The sequence below is a fragment of the Adiantum capillus-veneris genome, chromosome 14, assembly GCF_014529385.1.
Source record: "Adiantum capillus-veneris isolate H3 chromosome 14, ASM1452938v2, whole genome shotgun sequence".
In the NCBI taxonomy this organism is placed as follows: domain Eukaryota; kingdom Viridiplantae; phylum Streptophyta; class Polypodiopsida; order Polypodiales; family Pteridaceae; genus Adiantum; species Adiantum capillus-veneris.
The window spans coordinates 115,013,554-115,033,132 of record NC_140944.1 but is presented as its reverse complement, the minus strand read 5'-3'; the positions used below and the strand labels follow the sequence as shown (position 1 = coordinate 115,033,132).

Below are 19,579 nucleotides of genomic sequence, written 5' to 3'. Positions count from 1 at the left end.
AGGGGAAGGGAACATAAGAGAGAGGAGAGGGAGGGAGCATACCAGGCTCTCCCTCCTCTCCTCATGTGTGTGTGTGTGTGTGTGTGAGAGAGAGAGAGAGAGAGAGGGGGGGGGGGCAGGGGGGGACAGGTATACCTATTGTGCAGAGAGCGCCGAAACTCAGATCTACAGATCTGAGTTTCGGGTGCCCTCAAATTATTTTTACAGGGTCGGCGTTTCTATGAGCGTCGCTATAAGCGTCTCTATGAGCGTCGCTATAAGCGTCTCTATGCGCGTCGCTATAAGCGTCTCTATGAGCGTTGCTATAAGCGTCTCTATGAGCATCTCTATAGTCTTTGTTATATAGCGACGCCGGGCTTTTTCCCATTTGAGCGTCGCACTATGAGCGTCGCTACATTGAAGGACCTCTTGTAGTGATAATCATAGCAATTAGCTAACTTGGCATGAAAAATACTTTTGCAAGAGAGAGAATTTAGAGAACATGACAACAGTTGAGGACCAGATTTATGTGGAGCCGGTCCCCCCTCCAATAGGCATTTGTATTAGGATTTCTCCCATTAAGAGAGAGACTTGTTACAATACAATCTTTGTGTTCCTTGTGACCTAGGTGATGCAATGAAGATGGAAAGCTTCATGCATCACAAACATAACATAAACTTGAAGAAAGCTTTAACTATCCCAAGCCTCAGTCCCAAGACCTCAAACACCTTCGAAGGTGAAGAGAGCTAGCAGGGAACGAGGGTAGGGAAGAGGAAGAAGAAACATTTCGTAGGAGAAAGAATTAGTTCCTCACTTATCATAACTCTTGTTGCTAGCATACATAATAGCATAGTAATGAAGAAGAAGGAGATGGCAAGCTTAAGCATTGAAGCATGGATCTTGGTTGGATTTGCACTCCATATCCAAGAGTGTTGGTGTAGGCTCTCAACCTCTACTTTCTTGGAGAAGGAGAGGGAGCTCTTGCACTTTGCATAGCACACAATGAGAGTGTTTGTGAGTGTGTGTGGGTGAGTATACCCCCTAAGCAACCCCCTAGCTTGCTTGGGTCGACCCCCCCTTGTAGCTCATGCTTGAAGCTCATTGGACCCCTCCAGGCCTAGCCAATCACAAGCAGGAGGCATTACAAGCAGCAAGGGTAGCCTTGAGACAAGTGACCCCCTTTCCCCTTTGAGAGAGAGGGTTAGATAAATGCTAAATCATTTAATTAAATCTCCTAAATTATTATTGGACCCCTTGGGTGGCCAACCAATAGGCTTTAGGCACACCATGAGGGCAACATGAGGAGGAACTTGACAAGTGTCCCTTTTGCTTTCTTTGTACCATGCATGCCTTGTGTGAGTGTGTGGGTGTTCTCTCTCATCCCCCCTCATGTAGGGCTCTCCCCCTCCTTGTAGGGATTGAATATTTGACTTTTTGACACCTCAAGCCCCTCATACATAGGCCCAGTTCCCACCACAAGCTTGGCCGTTAAGCACTTTAAGCTTGGGATGGGTTCTCACCTCAAGTGCAACCCTAGCATCTCAAGCATGTCAAGCACCTCAAGCATCTCAATAATTAAGCACCTCAATCATCAAGCACCTCAAGCACTTAGTCATCAAGCATGACAAGCAGGACAAACACCTCGAGCTGGGTCGGGTTCCCGTGCCTCAAGGTCAACCCTAGCTTACCTAAGGTCAAAGGCCTTTTACACACATTATTGGAGGACTTCAATGAAGATAACCCTAAGGTCTTATGCTCCATTTGTTAGCCTTGCTGTTTGATAGACCATCTCTCATTTGGGCCCCTTTACCATTGGCCCCGTGTTGAGATAGATCTATAAGCACATGTCTATTTCTTAACACTTGTTCCCGTTTATTCTCCCACATTAAGTGATCAATTTAATATGAGAAAACCATTTGGGTTGGTTAGATATTATATATTAGATTTCATGACAATTCAAATAAATACCCATCATAGTTTATTAAGAAAGACATAATTTGAAGTTTGAATAATCAACTTTTAGTATGATATGGTGTGAATTTTGTTTGAAATGACTTGAAGTGTCAACAAACAAAGTTGATGTGACCATTGGATGGTGAAGAAGAAGAAGAAGAAGAGAGTTTTAACTTCTTAGGAAACTATCCCAAGAGAGAGGTGCAAAGAGGAATTGCACGTTTTCTCTATCACTCCCCAGTATTTTAACTAGTTAAAATCATAAACTCTCTGTTCGATTTTGAGCTTGCCTTGAAGAAAATCGGTAAATTACACAAGTTCTAGTGTAAATACCGGCAAAAGCTTCAATTTTGACCTAAAAACCGGTAGAATTTCAAGTTTGCCCTTTTAACTTTCTTTTGCCAATTGTGACTTGCATTGGTTTCTACATGTGATTTCAAGCTTGTGTAATGAATTTTACAAGGAAAATGTAATTTACTAGCGCTGCACCCCCCTATGGTGTTCTTGGCCAAAAAGGAAGTTGGGTCAAAGCAATAGAAACTTCCACCAAAGGAACATCTGGCAGTCTCTTGTATTTCTAAAAGCCCCACTGGCCCAGGCCGGGGTGCCCATTGCAATATGAGGTCAGCCTCAATACACAACAGACGAAGGCACGCGCCCACAATCCCTTACTGGTTGCCAACTGAATATACACAAGGAAGATTCTCATCAATATATGCAGAATGAGCCAGCTGCACAGTTATTGAGCGACCAGCAGTAATTATCAGTAGCGGCTAGCGCTAATTACTCTACCAATGACACTATTCTGGCTCTTCAGCAGACATTAGTTGCTGCTAATCTTGCTCAAAAGCCCCATCATCTTCAGACAGTTGTTGCCCATCCGATACGAAGATGAAGGCCGGCGCACTGAAGACAAAGCGCTCACACTCTCTCTTGCGCATGCTTCAATACGCAGATAGATATGATGTATTACTTATGATGGTGGGCACCTTGGGTGCAATTGCAGATGGCATCTCCACACCTAGCATGATGGTTATAATGAGTGGACATTGATGTCTTCGGCAAAGGTGTCGGCGATACACCCGGTGCGTTCATGGACCAGATCAGCAAGGTAACCATCATTTGAATCCTGCTATTACTTGGTCTTGTATTGTGATTCTTAGTCTCATATCTAAATTGTAGCCTGCTCAAATGAGGTAAAAAAGATCTTTTTTGATAATTGAATTTATTACTTGTTGATTAATTAGGGCATACTACATTCAAATCATTAAATCTCATCTGATTAATGTTGATTACTTATGATATGGATCTTAGAGTCTAATCTTTGGCCTGTTTTTGTGTAGTATGGATTGTACTTCGTCTATATTGGTATGTGCGTAGGCGTGGCCAGCTTTGTTGGTAAGACACTGGCTCTTTTACTCTGTCTCGCGTCTCCATCTCTCTCGCACGTTCTGTAGGCATTTTTTTTGCATTCTTACAAGTAGTGGTTTGATGGTGGGAATATTGCAGAGGCTTTTTCATGGATCAAGACAGGTGAGAGGCAATGCTCGCGGATGAGGTGCTTGTACTTGAAAGCTATCTTAAGACAAGATGATGGGTTTTTCGATGTTCAAGGGACAGACACAGCTGACGTTGTGAATAGTGTAGCGGCTGACACTGAAACTATTCAAGGAGTGCTATCAGAGAAGGTAGAAATATAGTTCTTGTCTAGTAAGTGCACTTATCACTGATTATTAAAATTACTGAAAGATTAGTGCATAGTTTGTGAAGTTAGTGAGCACACAAAATTAGTGCAAAGTTAGTGTGTAATTAGTGTGTGTATAGATTACTCATGCAATATTATGTTCACATCTTGACTGTGCTCTCGTGGAATTTTCTTAGGTACCTCATTTTGTGGTGAATATATCAACATTTGTGGGAAGCTATGTTGTGGGATTTTACTTGACTTCAAGATTGGCTCTCATTAGCCTTGCATTCATCCCCTTCCTAGTGATACCGGGCCTTCTCTATGGGAGAATCCTTGTGAATCTTACAAAGAGTATGCATGCGGAGTATAGGAAGGCAGGGATGGTGGCCGAGCAAGCCTTGTCAGCTATTCGAACCGTGTATGCATTTTCAGGTGAGGAGAGAACTTTGCGCGAGTACTCAGGCGCTCTCGAGGGTATGGTAAAGGTTGGGCTGAAGCAAGGTTTAGGTAAAGGCCTAGCTGTTGGAAGCAATGGAGTTGTGTTTGGAATTTGGGCCTTCTTGTCTTGGTATGGAAGCACACTAGTCATCAATAGTGGCCTCAATGGTGGAAAGGTCGTTGCTACCGGACTCTCCGCAATAATAGGAGGCTTGTAAGTAAGCCCCGTGAATATAAGTTCTCTCTCTCAGAATATTGCAAGTAATGAGAATTTTACACTTTTCTCTTTCAGGGCTCTTGGAAATTCTCTCCCTGATTTGAAATATTTCATGGAAGCGAGTGTAGCCGGGGCAAGGATATGTGACATGATCGAGAGGGTGCCAACCATTGACACAGAGAATGAGGAAGGGCTTGTGCTGGGTCCAGGAGAAGTGAAGGGAGAGATAGAGCTGAAGAATGTGAGCTTTATATATCCGGCGAGGCCAGAAAGCCTGATTTTTAACGACTTCACCTTGCGTATACCGGCAAGCAAGACAATGGCGCTTGTCGGGGGCAGCGGTTCGGGGAAATCTACTGTGGTTGCACTCCTTCTCCGCCTGTATGACCCGCTTCAAGGTCTCATTTCTCTTGATGGTACCCCCATTAAGCTTATTCAGCTCAAATGCTTGAGAGCCCATATGGGACTTGTAAGTCAGGAGCCTGCCCTCTTTGCTACCACTGTCAAGCATAACATCATGCTGGGAAAAGAAGGAGCTAGCATGGAGGACATCATCGAGGCGGCGAAGAAGGCGAATGCTCACAACTTCATTTCGCAACTTCCAAATTCATATGAGACACAGGTAAAGTAAGGCACTTGTACAATGCTCAAAATATTTTGTTTGTGCTCTACGTGTGCCTATGGTCAATTGATGCATGCCTCAGGTTGGGGAGCGCGGAGTCCAAATGTCCGGTGGGCAAAAACAGAGAATTGCTATTGCCAGAGCCATGCTGAAAGACCCACCGATCTTATTGCTTGACGAGGCCACCAGCGCCCTTGATGCCGAATCAGAGGGAGTTGTGCAGGCTGCTCTTGATCAGGCAGCACTTGGCCGCACCACTCTTGTTGTCGCTCACCGCCTCTCTACTATCCGCAATGCCGATCTCATCGCTGTACTCCAGAATGGACAAGTAGTTGAAATCGGGGATCACAATGAACTTTCGGCTAAAGGTGGTGCTTATGCCACACTTGTACATGCCGCCAGCATTGGAGACGACGCCCGCACCGCTCCCTCATCCAGTCCACTGGCGGTAGCTCATTCCGCACCAAGATATTCCACCTCTCTCATAAGGAGGAGCACATCTAGTCGTGTTAGCTTTGGTTTGGACCTCTCTGCGGAGCTCACTCTTCAAGCTACTGAAGAGCCCGGTGCTTCCTTGCCGCTGCCACCATCTGCTGATAGCTCGCCACCATCTTTTAGACGCCTCATCGCCCTCAACAAGCCTGAATGGCGGCAAGCACTGCTAGGAACCCTTGGAGCATCCATTTTTGGGGTTATACAACCGCTGTATGCTTTCACGCTTGGCAGTGTCATCACGGCTTTCTACTTGAAGGACCATTCAAGACAGCGGCGGTTAATTCAAGATTATTCGTTCGTATTTGCAGCACTCACAGTGGCATGCTTTCTGACAAACACTCTTCAGCATTACAATTTTGGAGCAATGGGGGAGAGGCTGACAAAGAGGGTGAGGCAGAGAATGCTAGCAAATATTCTGAGGTTTGAGGTGGGGTGGTTTGATGAGCCAGGAAATAGCAGCGGGGCAGTCTGTGGGCGGCTAGCATCGGAGGCGAATCTGGTGAGGGCGTTGGTGGGGGACCGCTTGTCTCTGATTATAACAACTGTGGTAGCAACGGTGGCGGCAGCGACGTTCGGGCTGGTGATATCGTGGCGGTTAGCGGTTGTCATAATAGCGGTGCAGCCACTGGTGATCTTGTGCTTTTACGTGAGGAGGGTGTTGATCAAGAATGTATCAATCCAGACGCTGAGCATGCAGCAGCAGTCGAGCCACCTGGCAGCGGAGGCGGTGATGCACCATCGGATTATAGCGGCCTTCTCCAGCCAGGAATCGATTCTGCGTCTGTTCGAAACGCTGCAAGGTAAGCTCACTGGACTGTACAGTCTGTAGTCAGTACTAGTGACAGTCTCTACCACTGATCATCAAACAGTGGACTTGGTTCATTGCATCCAGTCAATTTTATTTTATTTTTATCTAAATTCATTTGAACTGTGCTGCTGTGCAGAGGACTCCCGGCGAGGTGCCACCCGGCAGGCGCTGCTGGGGGGGCTCGGCATGGGCAGCGCACAGCTGACCACGTTCTTCTCGTGGGCCCTCGACTTCTGGTACGGAGGGCGCCTCGTCAGCAAGGGCCTGCTGACGCTGGATCAGATGTTCAAAACGTTTTTTATCCTCGTCAGCACAGGGCGTGTCATAGCTGACGCCGGAAGCATGACGTCGGACATAGCCAAGGGAGCCGCGGCGGTGGGGTCGGTGTTTGCCACGCTGGATAGGATCAGCAGGATAAATCCCGAAGAGCCGGAGGCGGAGAGGGTGGAGAGGGTGGCGGGGGATGTGGAGTTACGACACGTCGACTTCGCCTATCCAGCGAGGCCGGAGGTGCTGGTGTTTCGCGACTTCAGTTTGCGGGCGAAGGCGGGGCAGAGCGTGGCTTTGGTGGGGCAGAGCGGGTCGGGCAAGTCGACGGTGATAGGGCTGATCCTACGGTTCTACGACCCGTTGAAGGGGAAGGTGAAGATCGATGGCAGGGATTTGCGCGAGCTGCAGCTGCGCAGTGTGAGGTGGCACATTGGGCTGGTGAGCCAGGAGCCTACGCTGTTTGGAGGTTCCATTCGGGACAATATTCTGTATGGCAACGAGCAGGCCACGGAAGACGAGATCGTGGAGGCCGCCAAAGCCGCTAACGCGCACGACTTCATTAGGTGAGCGCTTACTTGATTGGTCTACTGACTTTAACTAATGAATAAATAAAACTACTATTAAAAAATCAGCTTCCTTATAGAATAATTTATTCATTCATAATAATAATTCCTCATCAAGCGTCGAACCTTTTGCTACACTTCATGACAATGCAAAGGATATCTCAAGAGTCAAGGGCTCTTCACTACCTAGCCTATTTCCTCTTGAAACGTCGGACCTTTTTCTCCACTTCATGACAATTGAAGATTCTCACTAGCATCTTATTATATCCCCTTGGGGCCTGAAGGACTACCTTATTCTCGTTTATATTTTCATGCCGTTGACATTGGAACATAAGCTAAGAGTACATTCCCACTAGGTATAAAGTTTTTGGATGAAGAAATCCCATTCTCTACTCTATAGAGTTGAATATGGTTCGTATTCCTCTAGCCCTCCTAGTTTAAGCGGTTTTAAAACAGCTCCATCACTACGAGCGAGGCCTATAGGCCTCGTGGACATGCGTGAAAAAATTGACTTTGCATTACAAGTTTTGACCATTCATGTCTAGCCAAGTTTTGCAATTACACGTATTAGCTATGTATCCTACTCGGGACCCATCCAAATTATGCTTGGCTAGGTTATGAAGGTTGTACAACTAGTTATAGCAACTTCTTCAGCTTGCAAAGTCTGTCGAAAATGACAGCCTATAAGATTGCAAGGTTTTGTGTAACACCTCGTAAGACAATCAAATTGTCAAGGAGTGCTAGCTCAGTTAGCAGAGCAATAGCCTCTTGCGTCTGTCTTGGGTTCGAACCGCCTTGGCAACTCGTGTGAGATGAAGCCCTTAGGGGTTGTTCCCCTAGTCCATATGATGGGTTGGCCAACCTTATCCAGCTGGGAAGACTCACCTTGAGAGTCGGATGCCTCCACCTACCAGGGTTTCATGTCTGTTGTAATTTCAAAGCTGTAGGCAATTCTCAAGAAAAAAAAACCAATTAAAATTTTTAAAACTCCTTTATATCCAAAAGTGATAGGAACACCATCTTAATTTGAAAAATGTCAAAACTGTTTGTGGGTGTGTGCAGCTCATTGGCAAGTGGGTATGAGACCAATGTGGGTGATCGAGGTGTGCAGCTATCAGGAGGGCAGAAGCAGAGGATAGCCATTGCCAGGGCGATTGTGAAGAAGCCAGCAATTCTCCTTCTAGACGAGGCGACAAGCGCACTAGATGCCCAATCAGAGAAGGTGGTCCAGGAGGCATTGGAGAGGGTGATGGCCAACCGCACCACCATTGTGGTGGCCCACCGCCTCTCCACCATTCACTCGTGTCACACCATTTGCGTGCTAGAGAGCGGTTGTATTGTTGAGTCAGGCTCCCATTCCCACCTCCTCTCTAAAGGTCCCTCGGGTGCCTACTTTAACCTTGTGCGCCTCCAAAACCAAACCTCTCTCCCTCCTCTTGATTAAAAATTATTACTGCAATGTTGCACCCCCTTACGATTCAAAGTTTGTGATCAAACAAGCAAGGATCGACCCCCCATACCAATTGGTTTCATTCATGTAAATTTATGCCCCATTTTTTTAGTTACTTCTCACACAATGTTTCCCAAGATTCATAAAAATTATTCTTGCAATGTTGCACCCCCTTACAATTGAAAGTTTGCGATCAAACAAGCAAGGATTGAACCCCATAACAATTTATGCCCGATTACTCCCCACTAAGTGTTTCCCAAGATTCAAACACATCCTTTATCCAGGATACATCAAACTCTTATGGTTTGTCCATCCAGCTTTCAAACAAGGAGGCTCATGACACTACACTTCGCTCTTCATAGCTACCTTGCTTTCATACTTATGGAAGTATGGTTAAGTCACCCTCCTTTGTGCCCTTGCTAATAGACAAATAAAAAGCTAGAGGCAAGGCAATTGTTTTCTCTGGAACATTTTTGTTATTTAGAGGCAAGGAAATTATTTTTTAGATACCTTTTATTGTTGCTAAAATAGATTTAGAGGCAATGAAACATCCCCAAGTTTCTTTCTTGTTCCTTGAACCTCCATGTTAAGGCCAAGGCCAGCCTTGCTTGCCCTTCTTGAGCTTGCAAAAGTTCTCCTTTCTAACTAAATCCACCCATCACTTCATCTCCTCTTAGAAACTCACACCAGCATTTTTCTCTCAAATATCGTCAGAGGCAACCACCCATCAAAGGATAGCATAGTACAATGGTCTAAAAGGATTCTGAGCATACTCAATATTGAGATTTATAGTCAACTTACTATCTATGATAGAATGCCACCAATGTAACCACACTTAGTGTGATGCAAGTTCCTTTTTAATCACCATGAAAACTCTCTCTCTCTCTCTCTCTCTGTGCTGCCACACTGGCCAAAATCAATTATGGACCTCGATTTAATAAATGAGTTTATGTCTGACAATCCTTCAAAACTTATGTGTACATATATGGGGCATAGATGTTCCCTCAACATTAGGAAAAGTATGAACCTTTTAGGGGCCGTTTGGCATTAAGGTTAATTAGTGGCCAACCAATAGAAAGAGGGTGGTGGACACACTCTATACCCTTAAAAATGTAGGGGGACATGGTAGTGATACGTAATTGGACGGGAGACCACATGGAACCTCCTTTTCCTTCTTTCTAATCCGGTTTTGAAAAAAAACCTAAAAATTCAAATTCTTTCAATATCTTAAAACTTATTATTTGTAGTGTGAAAGCCGTCCCAAACCTATTTCATGCTCAAAAGTGGACCTCTTAAAGTCAAAAGCGTGCACCAAAAAGCCCCAAAATATTTTTTTCTTCATTAAAAAAAATATATATTTCCTCTCCAACGTTCTCCCTAACCTATCCCATAGCTAAAAATTCTCTCTTTAGAGACCCTTTTCCAAGCTCACCATTGCTCATGCACTCACATTGACTCTCTACTCCAACATTCTCTCTCTACTAGCTCGCTCTCACCTCCATTAGAGCACCGACTCTCACAAACAATAGTACATAGTAATATAAGATATACTAAGATAACTAGTATCTATCACTTAATATTGAATCCAATGGATATAGACAAAAATAGAGAGAAGATCGACACAGTACTAGGACCAGAGGATGGGTTGCCCCCCCCCCCCCCCCTTCCCCGATAAAAGTATTTTTATTAATGGGGAGAAGTCTATACAAACACTTGAACCGAACGCATTACTACATTCCTTCTAGAATCCAAAAGTCTCAGCTTCCTATTCTCAAGGTAGGGTTTTGAGAACCAAGGTTATCGCCTTTGGATCTCACCTTCCAGACTCATTGTATGGCATCCCTACAACTCTTTCCTCAACTCTACTCCCAGAGTCCTCGTCCTGTAGAACAACTCTACTTTTGTGGACGCAAAGTCCTTCCTTGGGAATCTCAACTTCTCGATCCCAACTCGAGAGTCTATTACTATTATATCCATGGATTTACTCCTAAAATTAGGGTGAAAAACCCTTGGGCTCCTACTTCCTTGCAAAGAGAAAGTACACTTGTAAAGAAATAGTCAAAGATCATAACATGAAAAACATTACATTCAAAGTATGACACTCATAATGTAGCTTGGTTCTTGAAAAGCAACCATCTAGAAGAGATCTATATGCTAAGACACCTTTTCTTCCAATTCTATAGACACAAGAAGTATGTTCTCAAGTTTTCTTCTCCTGAATCATCCTCATCTACGCCGTTTATGGGTTGAAAATAGAGAAAAACCATAGCTTATCTAGATGGAATTGATCTTTGTGGGGACTTATTGACAATGGTACCTGCCTACATGGTCATGGCAACATCCAATGCACTCGGGGCAGCCATAAGCCTCACCGAAAGCGTTTTCTCCATGGTTGAAATATATAGCAAATCTTCTTGTTCCTAGCATTGGCTTTTTTCTATATCTAAGGCTGGGTTCACAAAGCGCGGCGGAAACAACGCTCAGTAGGACATGAGCCAATCATTGGTCGCCGGCTCAGCAGGGGCTGTTCACAAGGCGCAACGGTAGCTAAAGCTGAACATGCCAGCGCACGGAATAGTTGCCTCGATTTTCTTCCGACCCCCCCCCCCCCCCCCCCCCCCCCCCCCCCCCCCCCTCGCCAGTTGCTGTTTCCGCCCTCCACGTAGGCTTAATTGCATGCCAACTTGCAACTCAACGTTCCAAAAGACACCCTTAACGTTCCAAAAGACACCCTTAACGTTCTTTTTTTTTTCAAAGCAAACCTTAACGTTCTTATTTTTCCAACTATAAAAAGACCCCATTGGAGCTAAAGAGTCCTTCACATTTTTCACAGAGCACAGCATGAAGTTGCAAGGAGCATTTTGAGGCTTGGAAGCATCCACTGTGGTAATTTTTTTTTGCATGAAGAACCTCTTCTCTTCCTCTCCTCTTTTTTCATTTTGTGTCGACACAATGACGCAACTTCCATGTTCTTTGATATACTAACCTTTATACTCGTGTGTCTTGATAGATTGAAGATTGTTGGAGCGTTACGACGTGCAAAGTTTGTGAAAAGGTATACATGCTTATGTATTGAAGCACGCTCTATTTTAAATGTTTTTCGATGAGCATGTCCTAAAAACTCTCTCTTGTTTGCTTGTGATGCAGGTAAGGTAACATGGAGTCCAACACCCTCAATTTCATGATTCTCAAAGAGAGGACGATGACACCATTCTCTCTCAACCACAATTCTCCCAACCTTATTTCAACCATTTCTCTCATTTACCATTTCCTATGCCCTCTCATGGTTTTACGGCCATGTTGAATTCTCCATCTCCAACCTCTCCTTTCATGATGCGCCCTTCCAATCAACCACCATATCCCTCACCTCCTCTAAGTGGCTCAAGCCCTAATCCTCCTATGCTACCACAAGCTAGTCCGAGCACTCCTCCCATTCTAATTCCGAACCATATACCTCCCCCCCCTCCCCCCTCTCAACCTTTCAAAGGCCGTTCAAAAGCATCCAAGAAGAGATCAACCAATAATGAGGAGGTAGCCCAAGGGAGCCAAGTGCCATCGAAGAAGCCAAAGACAACCAAAAAGAAGGTTGTTGTTGACTTGGGGGACGATGATGACAATGACAACAAAAGGAAGGGCAAGTGGAGGGACTTTTGGGTTGACCAATTGGTTCACATTCAGGGAGGGATGAATGAGGAATTCAACAATCCTCAAAAGCAAGGAGTCAACTTGTGGGCCAAGGTGGCCACTCAATTGGCCGGCACTTATCCTGAGTTTGATAAAGATAGCGAAAGCTGTCGTAAAAAATTTCAAGCTGTGGTAGCTCAATACAGGATAGATAAAGTCCATAATAACATTTCTGGCAATGACAGGAAGAGGACTTGCAAATGGTATGATGTGGTAGATGAATACTACCATGATAGAGCTTCGGTCACACCTCTTAGTCATGCTTCCTCAACCACCCAAGATCCTACTGTTCTTGGAGGTGACAATAGCGCTTTTTCAGAGGCAAAGATGTCGGATCCCGAGAAGGCTCAAGCCTCCACCACTTCAACACGTCGCCCAGCTCCAAAGTACGAGGAGTCATTGGCCCAAATGGCCAACACAGGGAACCTACTTTTGGAGCATCTTAAAGACTCCTCTAAAGAACAACATGCCTTGCAGAAAGAGCGAATCTCCATTTTGGCTGGAATGCATGCCACCTTGAATGGATATCTTGACCTAGCTAGGAGTGCTGACAAGTAGAGAAACTCGAAGTCTTCGGCACTTATGATCTATTTTTTGCTATGCTCTATTTTTGGCTATGCACACATAGAAATGTTTTTTTGCAAGGATATCTAGGCTTTATGCTGTTGTAACCCATTTTATCATGATGATTAGTGTACTTTGTTTCCATGAAATGTCTATTTGAACACAAATACACACACGACAAATACAAATAATAATAGTACTAAGAATTCTCTATTTCTCACAATGTATTGGAGGAAGAAGATGGTTCTCTCCAAGGACTTAGCACTCCATTGTGCTTGGTTGTGTTGCTTGGCAATTAATGAGTTGCTTAAGGAATCACACATGCGCAACGAGGAGGCTTTAGTTCAATCCTGGCTCCATGTGACACAATGCATGGCACGTTCTGTTGATTATAAGAAGACTGCAAATCGAAGGAGAGGGCATGAGCTTAGAAAAGCTTGGGCCTACCCTAGGCCACAACATTTTCTAAACGGCTATTTGTTGGGTGCATATTCGGCACGCATGTTTAAGCGGCGTCTACGGGTGAGCAAAGAAACTTTCCATCACCTCTGTGGTAAGCTTGCTCCTTTCTTGAAGAAGCAAACCACAAACATGAGGGAGGCCATAAGTGTTGAAAGTAGAGTGGCCACGGCTCTCAATAGGCTTGCTACAGGAACAAACCTTGATCCCTTAGGTGATCTCCATGGGTGTGCTAAAAGCACAGTGTGTAAAATTGTCCATGAATTTCATTTTAGGGCAATTGTGACATCAGGCCTTAGGGATCTCTATATTAGATGGCCTTCAAACTCACGTTTTGCCACACTGGCAAGTGAGTTTGAGGCAATACAACACATTCCCTTTGTAGTTGGTGCCATAGATGGTTCTCACATTCCCATAATTGCTCCAAGGGACAACCATGTAGATTACTTCAATCGCAAAGGGTTTCATTCAATCCTGCTACAGTTAACCGTGGCCCCAAATTGTTCAATATGGAATTATGATGTGGGGTGGGCTGGGTCAGTCCATGACTCCTTAAACTTCACTAGAAGCGAGCTAGGGCAACGATGTACAAAAGGTGACTTGGGCAATTATTGTTTGGTGGGCGATTGCGCTTACCCAGCACGGCCTTATATGCTAGTGCCCTTCAAAGGATGCAAAGAAGGATTGTCACATGCAAAGTACTATTGGAATTTCATCCAATCAAGCACTAGGATGCCAATTGAGAGAGCCTTTGGCATGTTGAAGGCAAGGTTTCGTATATTGCTGAAAAGATGTGACATGAATCTAAAATATGTGCCAGATGTTGTTGCTGCTTGCCTTGTGCTCCACAACATTTGCATTTGCCACGGAGAAAGTTTTGACATGGAATGGGTACGAGAAGCTGAAGCAGACTTGGCACTTATGGTTCGAAGGGAAGAGGATCGGAGAACAGCTGCCTGCTCCTTGAGGAGGCTATGTGCTACTAGGCCAATATAACAAAGCACAAGGAACGGAACGTGAACGTGCAGGCGGAGATGAAGGTTTTGTGTTGGTTCAGAGCGGCGAGACAATCTCGCTAGGACAATGTATAGAGAGCATGCAAGGGCCAATGTACAAGAATTCTTTGGCAATGATGCCTTGGCAGAGATGGATTCATCATCAATGGAAGCATCATCATCATTAGCTTCTTCCTCTTCTACGTAGAGCTTTGCAACGAAACCTTTCATTGTAGAACTGGCATGCTTATTATGTTTATGTCCTCTTTCAGCTTGTATCTCATGAGATTCCTTTAATACATCTTCAATGTAGCTTCTCTATATGTGTTTTTTCTAAAGGTTTTTATGTTAATCAAATTTCTCTTCCGCCACCCTGTGTGAATGCATGGTGCGGCGGAAGATATGTTGGTTCTCTATTTCCACCTCCCGTGTGAACTGATGGATGGCGGAAGAGTTGCAAATGAAGCTCTTCCACCTGGAAAAGGGTCTTTTTCTTTGCTATTTCCGCCGCCCTCTTGTGAACCCAGCCTAAGAGAGGAAGAGAGTTGGCTTTTGTAACTCTTGGTAGCAGGTAGGAATAGAGGGGGTCAACCCAACAAAAATAGTGCAAACAGAGGGAGCACCTAGAGTAGAGAGAGAGAGAGAGAGAGAGAGAGAGAGAGAGAGAGAGAGAGAGAGAGAGAGAGAGAGAGAGAGAGAGTGATCGCCTTGTCTTCTACTAAAAAGAGGAAGGAAGAGAAGGCGTTGGGAATTTCTTGCTTTTTTACCAAATGGCTGCTTATTTATTAAGTGGGCACGCAGCCTCTTAAAAAATGGTCTGAACCAGTTAAAAACTTAATAGAACCTTATAAACTAAAAACAATGCTTACACAATCACAACCAAGGCATCACTGGATGGATTCTTGTACACAAATGCAACGCGCTAACATAGATCTCTTTACGAAAAAGCATCTGCTTTCCCAAAAGGAAAACCGTTTTCTTAGAAATATCTGTACTCGGATGTCTCTAGTGAGGAAAACCCTCGCTCTGGATTTTAATAATTCATTTAGAATTATTTTTCCTAGTGTCTAAAGCGAGAAAATCCTCTCATCTATAAATTCAATAACTCATTTATAATTAATTTTTTGTCAGATAAAGCTAACTTAGCGACTGTTACCATATACATGTGGTAGTGATGTGTGTGAACACATTAGGACTGCCGGGGCATTTTTTCCCTCTTTAGGAGGTTTTTCCCCCCATGCATTGTATATACGCCCATCACTCTAGGGCTATCAATCTGTTAACCCTCACGGCTCACGGACACTCCATCACCTACGACGGACGTGTATTATGTATTTGGTAGAGTCAGGTACCGGGCTTGTCGGACCAATAGGAAAAGGGTAAGAGTGATCGCCGATGAGAGGCGCACTCTAACTGGGACATTCAAGGGATTAGTTGGATAAGCATGGGCGCCCAAGTGTGAATGGGGTGAGCTCATATAAAAGCCAACTAAACCTAAAATTCACTCATTCTCTCATTTGTGCAATAGAAGAGTGCTCTTGCTCCATCTCCATCTCCATCTTCTTCTTCTTCACCTCCTTGTGTGTGTGTGCATGTGAGAGAGAGAGAGAGAGGGAGAGTGTGTGTGCGATCGAGCATTACGAAGGGACGACGGCGGCGAAGCGGTTGAGCGCGGCACGACTACAGCTTCTTCTTCATCGCAGCGAGGAATCCACCATGAAGGTGAGCGTAGAGCGGTGAGTGACACACCCTTTGCTCTCTTGAGCTTGCTAAATTAGTCTTGTTGTGTGCTTGGAGCCATTTGTGGCTCGCACACGGTGTATCGGCAAGTCCCTTGCTTCGACAGTGCGGCAAGGAGCGCACATTTTTGGCGCCGTTGCCGGGGAATCGCCCTGCACTCAGCCCAAGAGGCACTTTGTGCTTCTCCTATGAGTTGTTTGTAGTAGGAAAGAAGAGGAAGAGGAAGAGGAATGAGTTGTTTTTCTGTAAGTTGTTAATTTCTGTGTTGTCTGCAAGTTCTGTGATTTCTGCATAATGTTGTGTTTTCTGTTTGCACACAGTCTTTGCACAATTAGTAGTCGTTAGCTTGTTTGCAGTGAATGAATAAGTAGGAAGGAAGTTAGCAATTTCTGTTTGCACACAGTCTGTACACAGTTTTCTGTCAAGGTTTGGCTGCACACAGTCTTTGCACAGTAAGGTAGTGAGAGAGGAAGCAGGTGGACAGTTAGCTCACTGTCAGTAAGCAGTTAACAGATTAGTCAGTGGTTAGCAGCACTGTTAGTAAGTAGATAAGGTAGTGAGCTGTCTGTGAGCTGTTGACTGGGAGGTTAGGTAGGTGAGAGTGTGTGTGGCCAAGAAAGGGTCACTGAAACCGCGCGCGGTCATCGCCAAGAAAAAAATAAAAAAAAAATAAAAAAAAAATAATAAAAAAATTTAATTAAAAAAACCAAAAATATTTAAGCGTGAGTGACTGAGGGGCTACACTAAAATTTTGATCGGGATCGGGATCATTTTCCCAAGCCCAAGCCCAAGCCCAGGTATCAGAGCTTCGGCTCGAGTCCCCGCCGACCCGACGTCGGCCCGTGGCCCGTGGTTGTCACCACGTTTTCGGTCCGTCTACCTCGTGTTTCCACGCTTTTCTCCGTGTTCTCGGCCCGTGTTGCCCCGTTCCTTGCGTTTTCTCCACGCTCCCCACAATTTTTCACCGTTTTGCCTCGTTTGACCCGCGTTTCGCTCCGTTTTCACCGGGTTCTCCGCATTCTTGGCCTGTTTTGCCCGTTTTGACGCGTTTCTCCACGTTCCCCATCGTTTTTCAACGTTTTACCTCGTTTTCCCCCGTCTTACACCGTTTGGGACCGTTTTTTGATATTTTTGAATTTCCTTCGGCTCCGGCCACAAGAGAACCCCAATGGCGGGAAATCAAGAAGATGAAGAAGGATATAGGACTGAACCGGAACCGCATAGAGCCCCGAAGAAGAACAAAGAGAAGAAGTCGCGACAAGACCACCAAGACTCAATGGAAGAAAGACTGGAGGCACGCATCATGGCCTCCGTAGAACACCAAATCAACGTGATGTCCGCTAATCTGAGCGACCTACTGCAAACACAGCTAGGCCAGCGACGCGAAGACCGCCCGGGTCCTAGTAATGTCAACACGCGGCGAAACACACAAAGACGACCGCGGCCCGGAAGATTAGAGACAGTCGACGAAGATGAAGGCTACCTGGATGACCGAAGTGAAGGGCGCTACTACAGCCCTGAGAGAACTCTGGAAGATGAAAACAGACCGGGCAAATTCAAACCCATCCCCCCAGAGAAATACAAAGGCCATCGCACCTCACTGGAACTCAACAAGTGGTTCAGAGAGGTAGAAGACTACATGCAGTGGAACAACATAGGCAGACGTAGATGGGTGCAAGTGGCCAAAACCTTCCTGGCTGACGACGCGTATGTATGGTTCCTCACTGAACAACCATCAAAGCATTGGGAGGACTGGGAAGACTTACAAAGAGACATGCTCAGCTATTTTGTCCTAGAGAATGAAGGCAACAAAGTCAGAGATTTGTGGCGCGATCTACGCCAAGACGGCCACATATCAGATTACGTTGTCAAGTACCGTCGACTGATGCTTCAACTTCCACTGATGCACACAGCAGACAGGATACATGGCTTCATGTACGGCCTTAAGCCCTGGGCCCATCGCGAGGTAGAGAAGCAGAACCCCAACACCTGGGAAGTGGCCGCCAATATGGCCGAAAAACTACGGGATACAAACTCAACCCCAGGTTTTCCCCTGAATAACCCTCGCCCGAACAATTTTGCCCCCAACATGGAAGATCTTCTGGACAGACTACAGGGTGCCCAATACTTCACTCGCATCGACCTCCGCTCAGGCTATCACCAAGTCCACATCGCCTCTAAAGACATCCCGAAGACCGCCTTCCGCACACGCTACGGCTCCTGGGAATGGATGGTCCTGGGGTTCGGTCTCACCGGCGGTCCGGGCACTTTCTGCAGAATAATCCATGACAGTTTCCACGACATGATTGATGACTACTTAATCACTTACATCGATGATTTGCTCATTTACAGCAAAACCTTAGAAGAGCACCAGAAGCATGTCGCCGCAGTACTCCAGCGCCTCCGGGAACACCAGCTGTATGCCAAGCTGGAGAAGTGTGAGTTTGCTGTCCAGAAAATCGAGTTCCTTGGCTTCATCGTCATGTCAGAAGGTATTATGGTGGACCCCAAGAAAGTCGACGCTGTCATCAAGTGGGCTCCACCGACATCCATCAAAGAAGTCCGAGAGTTTGTGGGCTTCTGTCAGTACACACGTCGCTTCATCCGTGACTTCAGCAAGATCGCTGCACCACTCACAGAGATAATCAAAGGCCATAAACCCTTTCAGTGGACCCATAAAGAAGAAGAAGCCTTTGAGAACCTGAAGATAGCCATGTGTAGCACCCCCGTCCTCCGACTACCCGACTTCACCAAACCCTTTGAAGTCTACACCGATGCTTCCGATGGTGCTATTGGTGGAGTCCTCCTGCAAGAGAATCAACCCATCACCCACGAGTCCCACAAGTTCACAGATGTTGAGACCAGATGGACCACCCATGAGAAGGAAATGCTCGCTGTCGTTCACTGCCTCCGAAAGTGGCGACACTATGTCCAAGACAAACACACCAAGGTATACACAGACAACATATCTCTCAAGTACTTCCAAACACAGCCCAAAATAACCCCCAAGCAAGCCCGGTGGCAGGATACACTGGCAGAATATGATATCGAGATCATCCACAAACCGGGCACCACAAATGTCATGCCCGATGCCCTCAGTCGAATGCCCACCATCACTGCTATCTCCACAGCAACCAGCACTCTACGCCAACGCATCCTCGACGCTCAAAAAGCTGATCCTGCTGTCCTCCGCATGCTCAACGACCACATATCTGGTAAAGCTGCAGTGGGTCTCTTTGAAGTCAAAGATAACCTCTTCTACGCGCATGGCAAAATCTACATCCCCAATGATCCAGAGCTAAAGAAAGACCTCATGTGGGAGGCTCATGACTGCAAGCTAGCTGGACATGGTGGCCACAAGAGATCTTATGACAAACTCCATCAACACTACATGTGGCCCAAAATGAAGGACGACGTAATCGACTACGTGCGCACCTGCCCAACCTATCAACTGGTCAAAGCTCAAAGAGTCAAGCCTGCTGGCCTCCTCCACCCCATGCCAACACCCTCCCGGCCTTGGGACATGGTAAGTATGGACTTCATCGTCGACCTCCCCCCCTCCCACGGCCACACTATCATCATGGTGGTTGTCGACTACTTCACCAAGCAAGCCCACTTCATACCAGCAAAGCCTCCCGTCACCGCCTACCAAGTC

General features: G+C 45.8%; 1 protein-coding gene across 1 annotated transcript; it reads left to right on the top strand.

Annotated features, from left to right (window-relative positions):
* Positions 1–2,879: 2,879 nt before the first annotated feature.
* ABCB15 (ABC transporter family protein) lies at positions 2,880–8,916 on the top strand. The gene is made up of 8 exons (XM_086528937.1): positions 2,880–3,043; positions 3,276–3,330; positions 3,442–3,620; positions 3,814–4,271; positions 4,350–4,896; positions 4,979–6,191; positions 6,336–7,032; positions 8,095–8,916. The coding sequence occupies exons 1-8, from the start codon at positions 3,026–3,028 to the stop codon at positions 8,474–8,476; spliced, it is 3,549 nt and encodes a 1,182-aa protein (XP_086385063.1). The 5' UTR covers positions 2,880–3,025; the 3' UTR covers positions 8,477–8,916.
* The last annotated feature ends 10,663 nt before the right edge of the window (positions 8,917–19,579 follow it).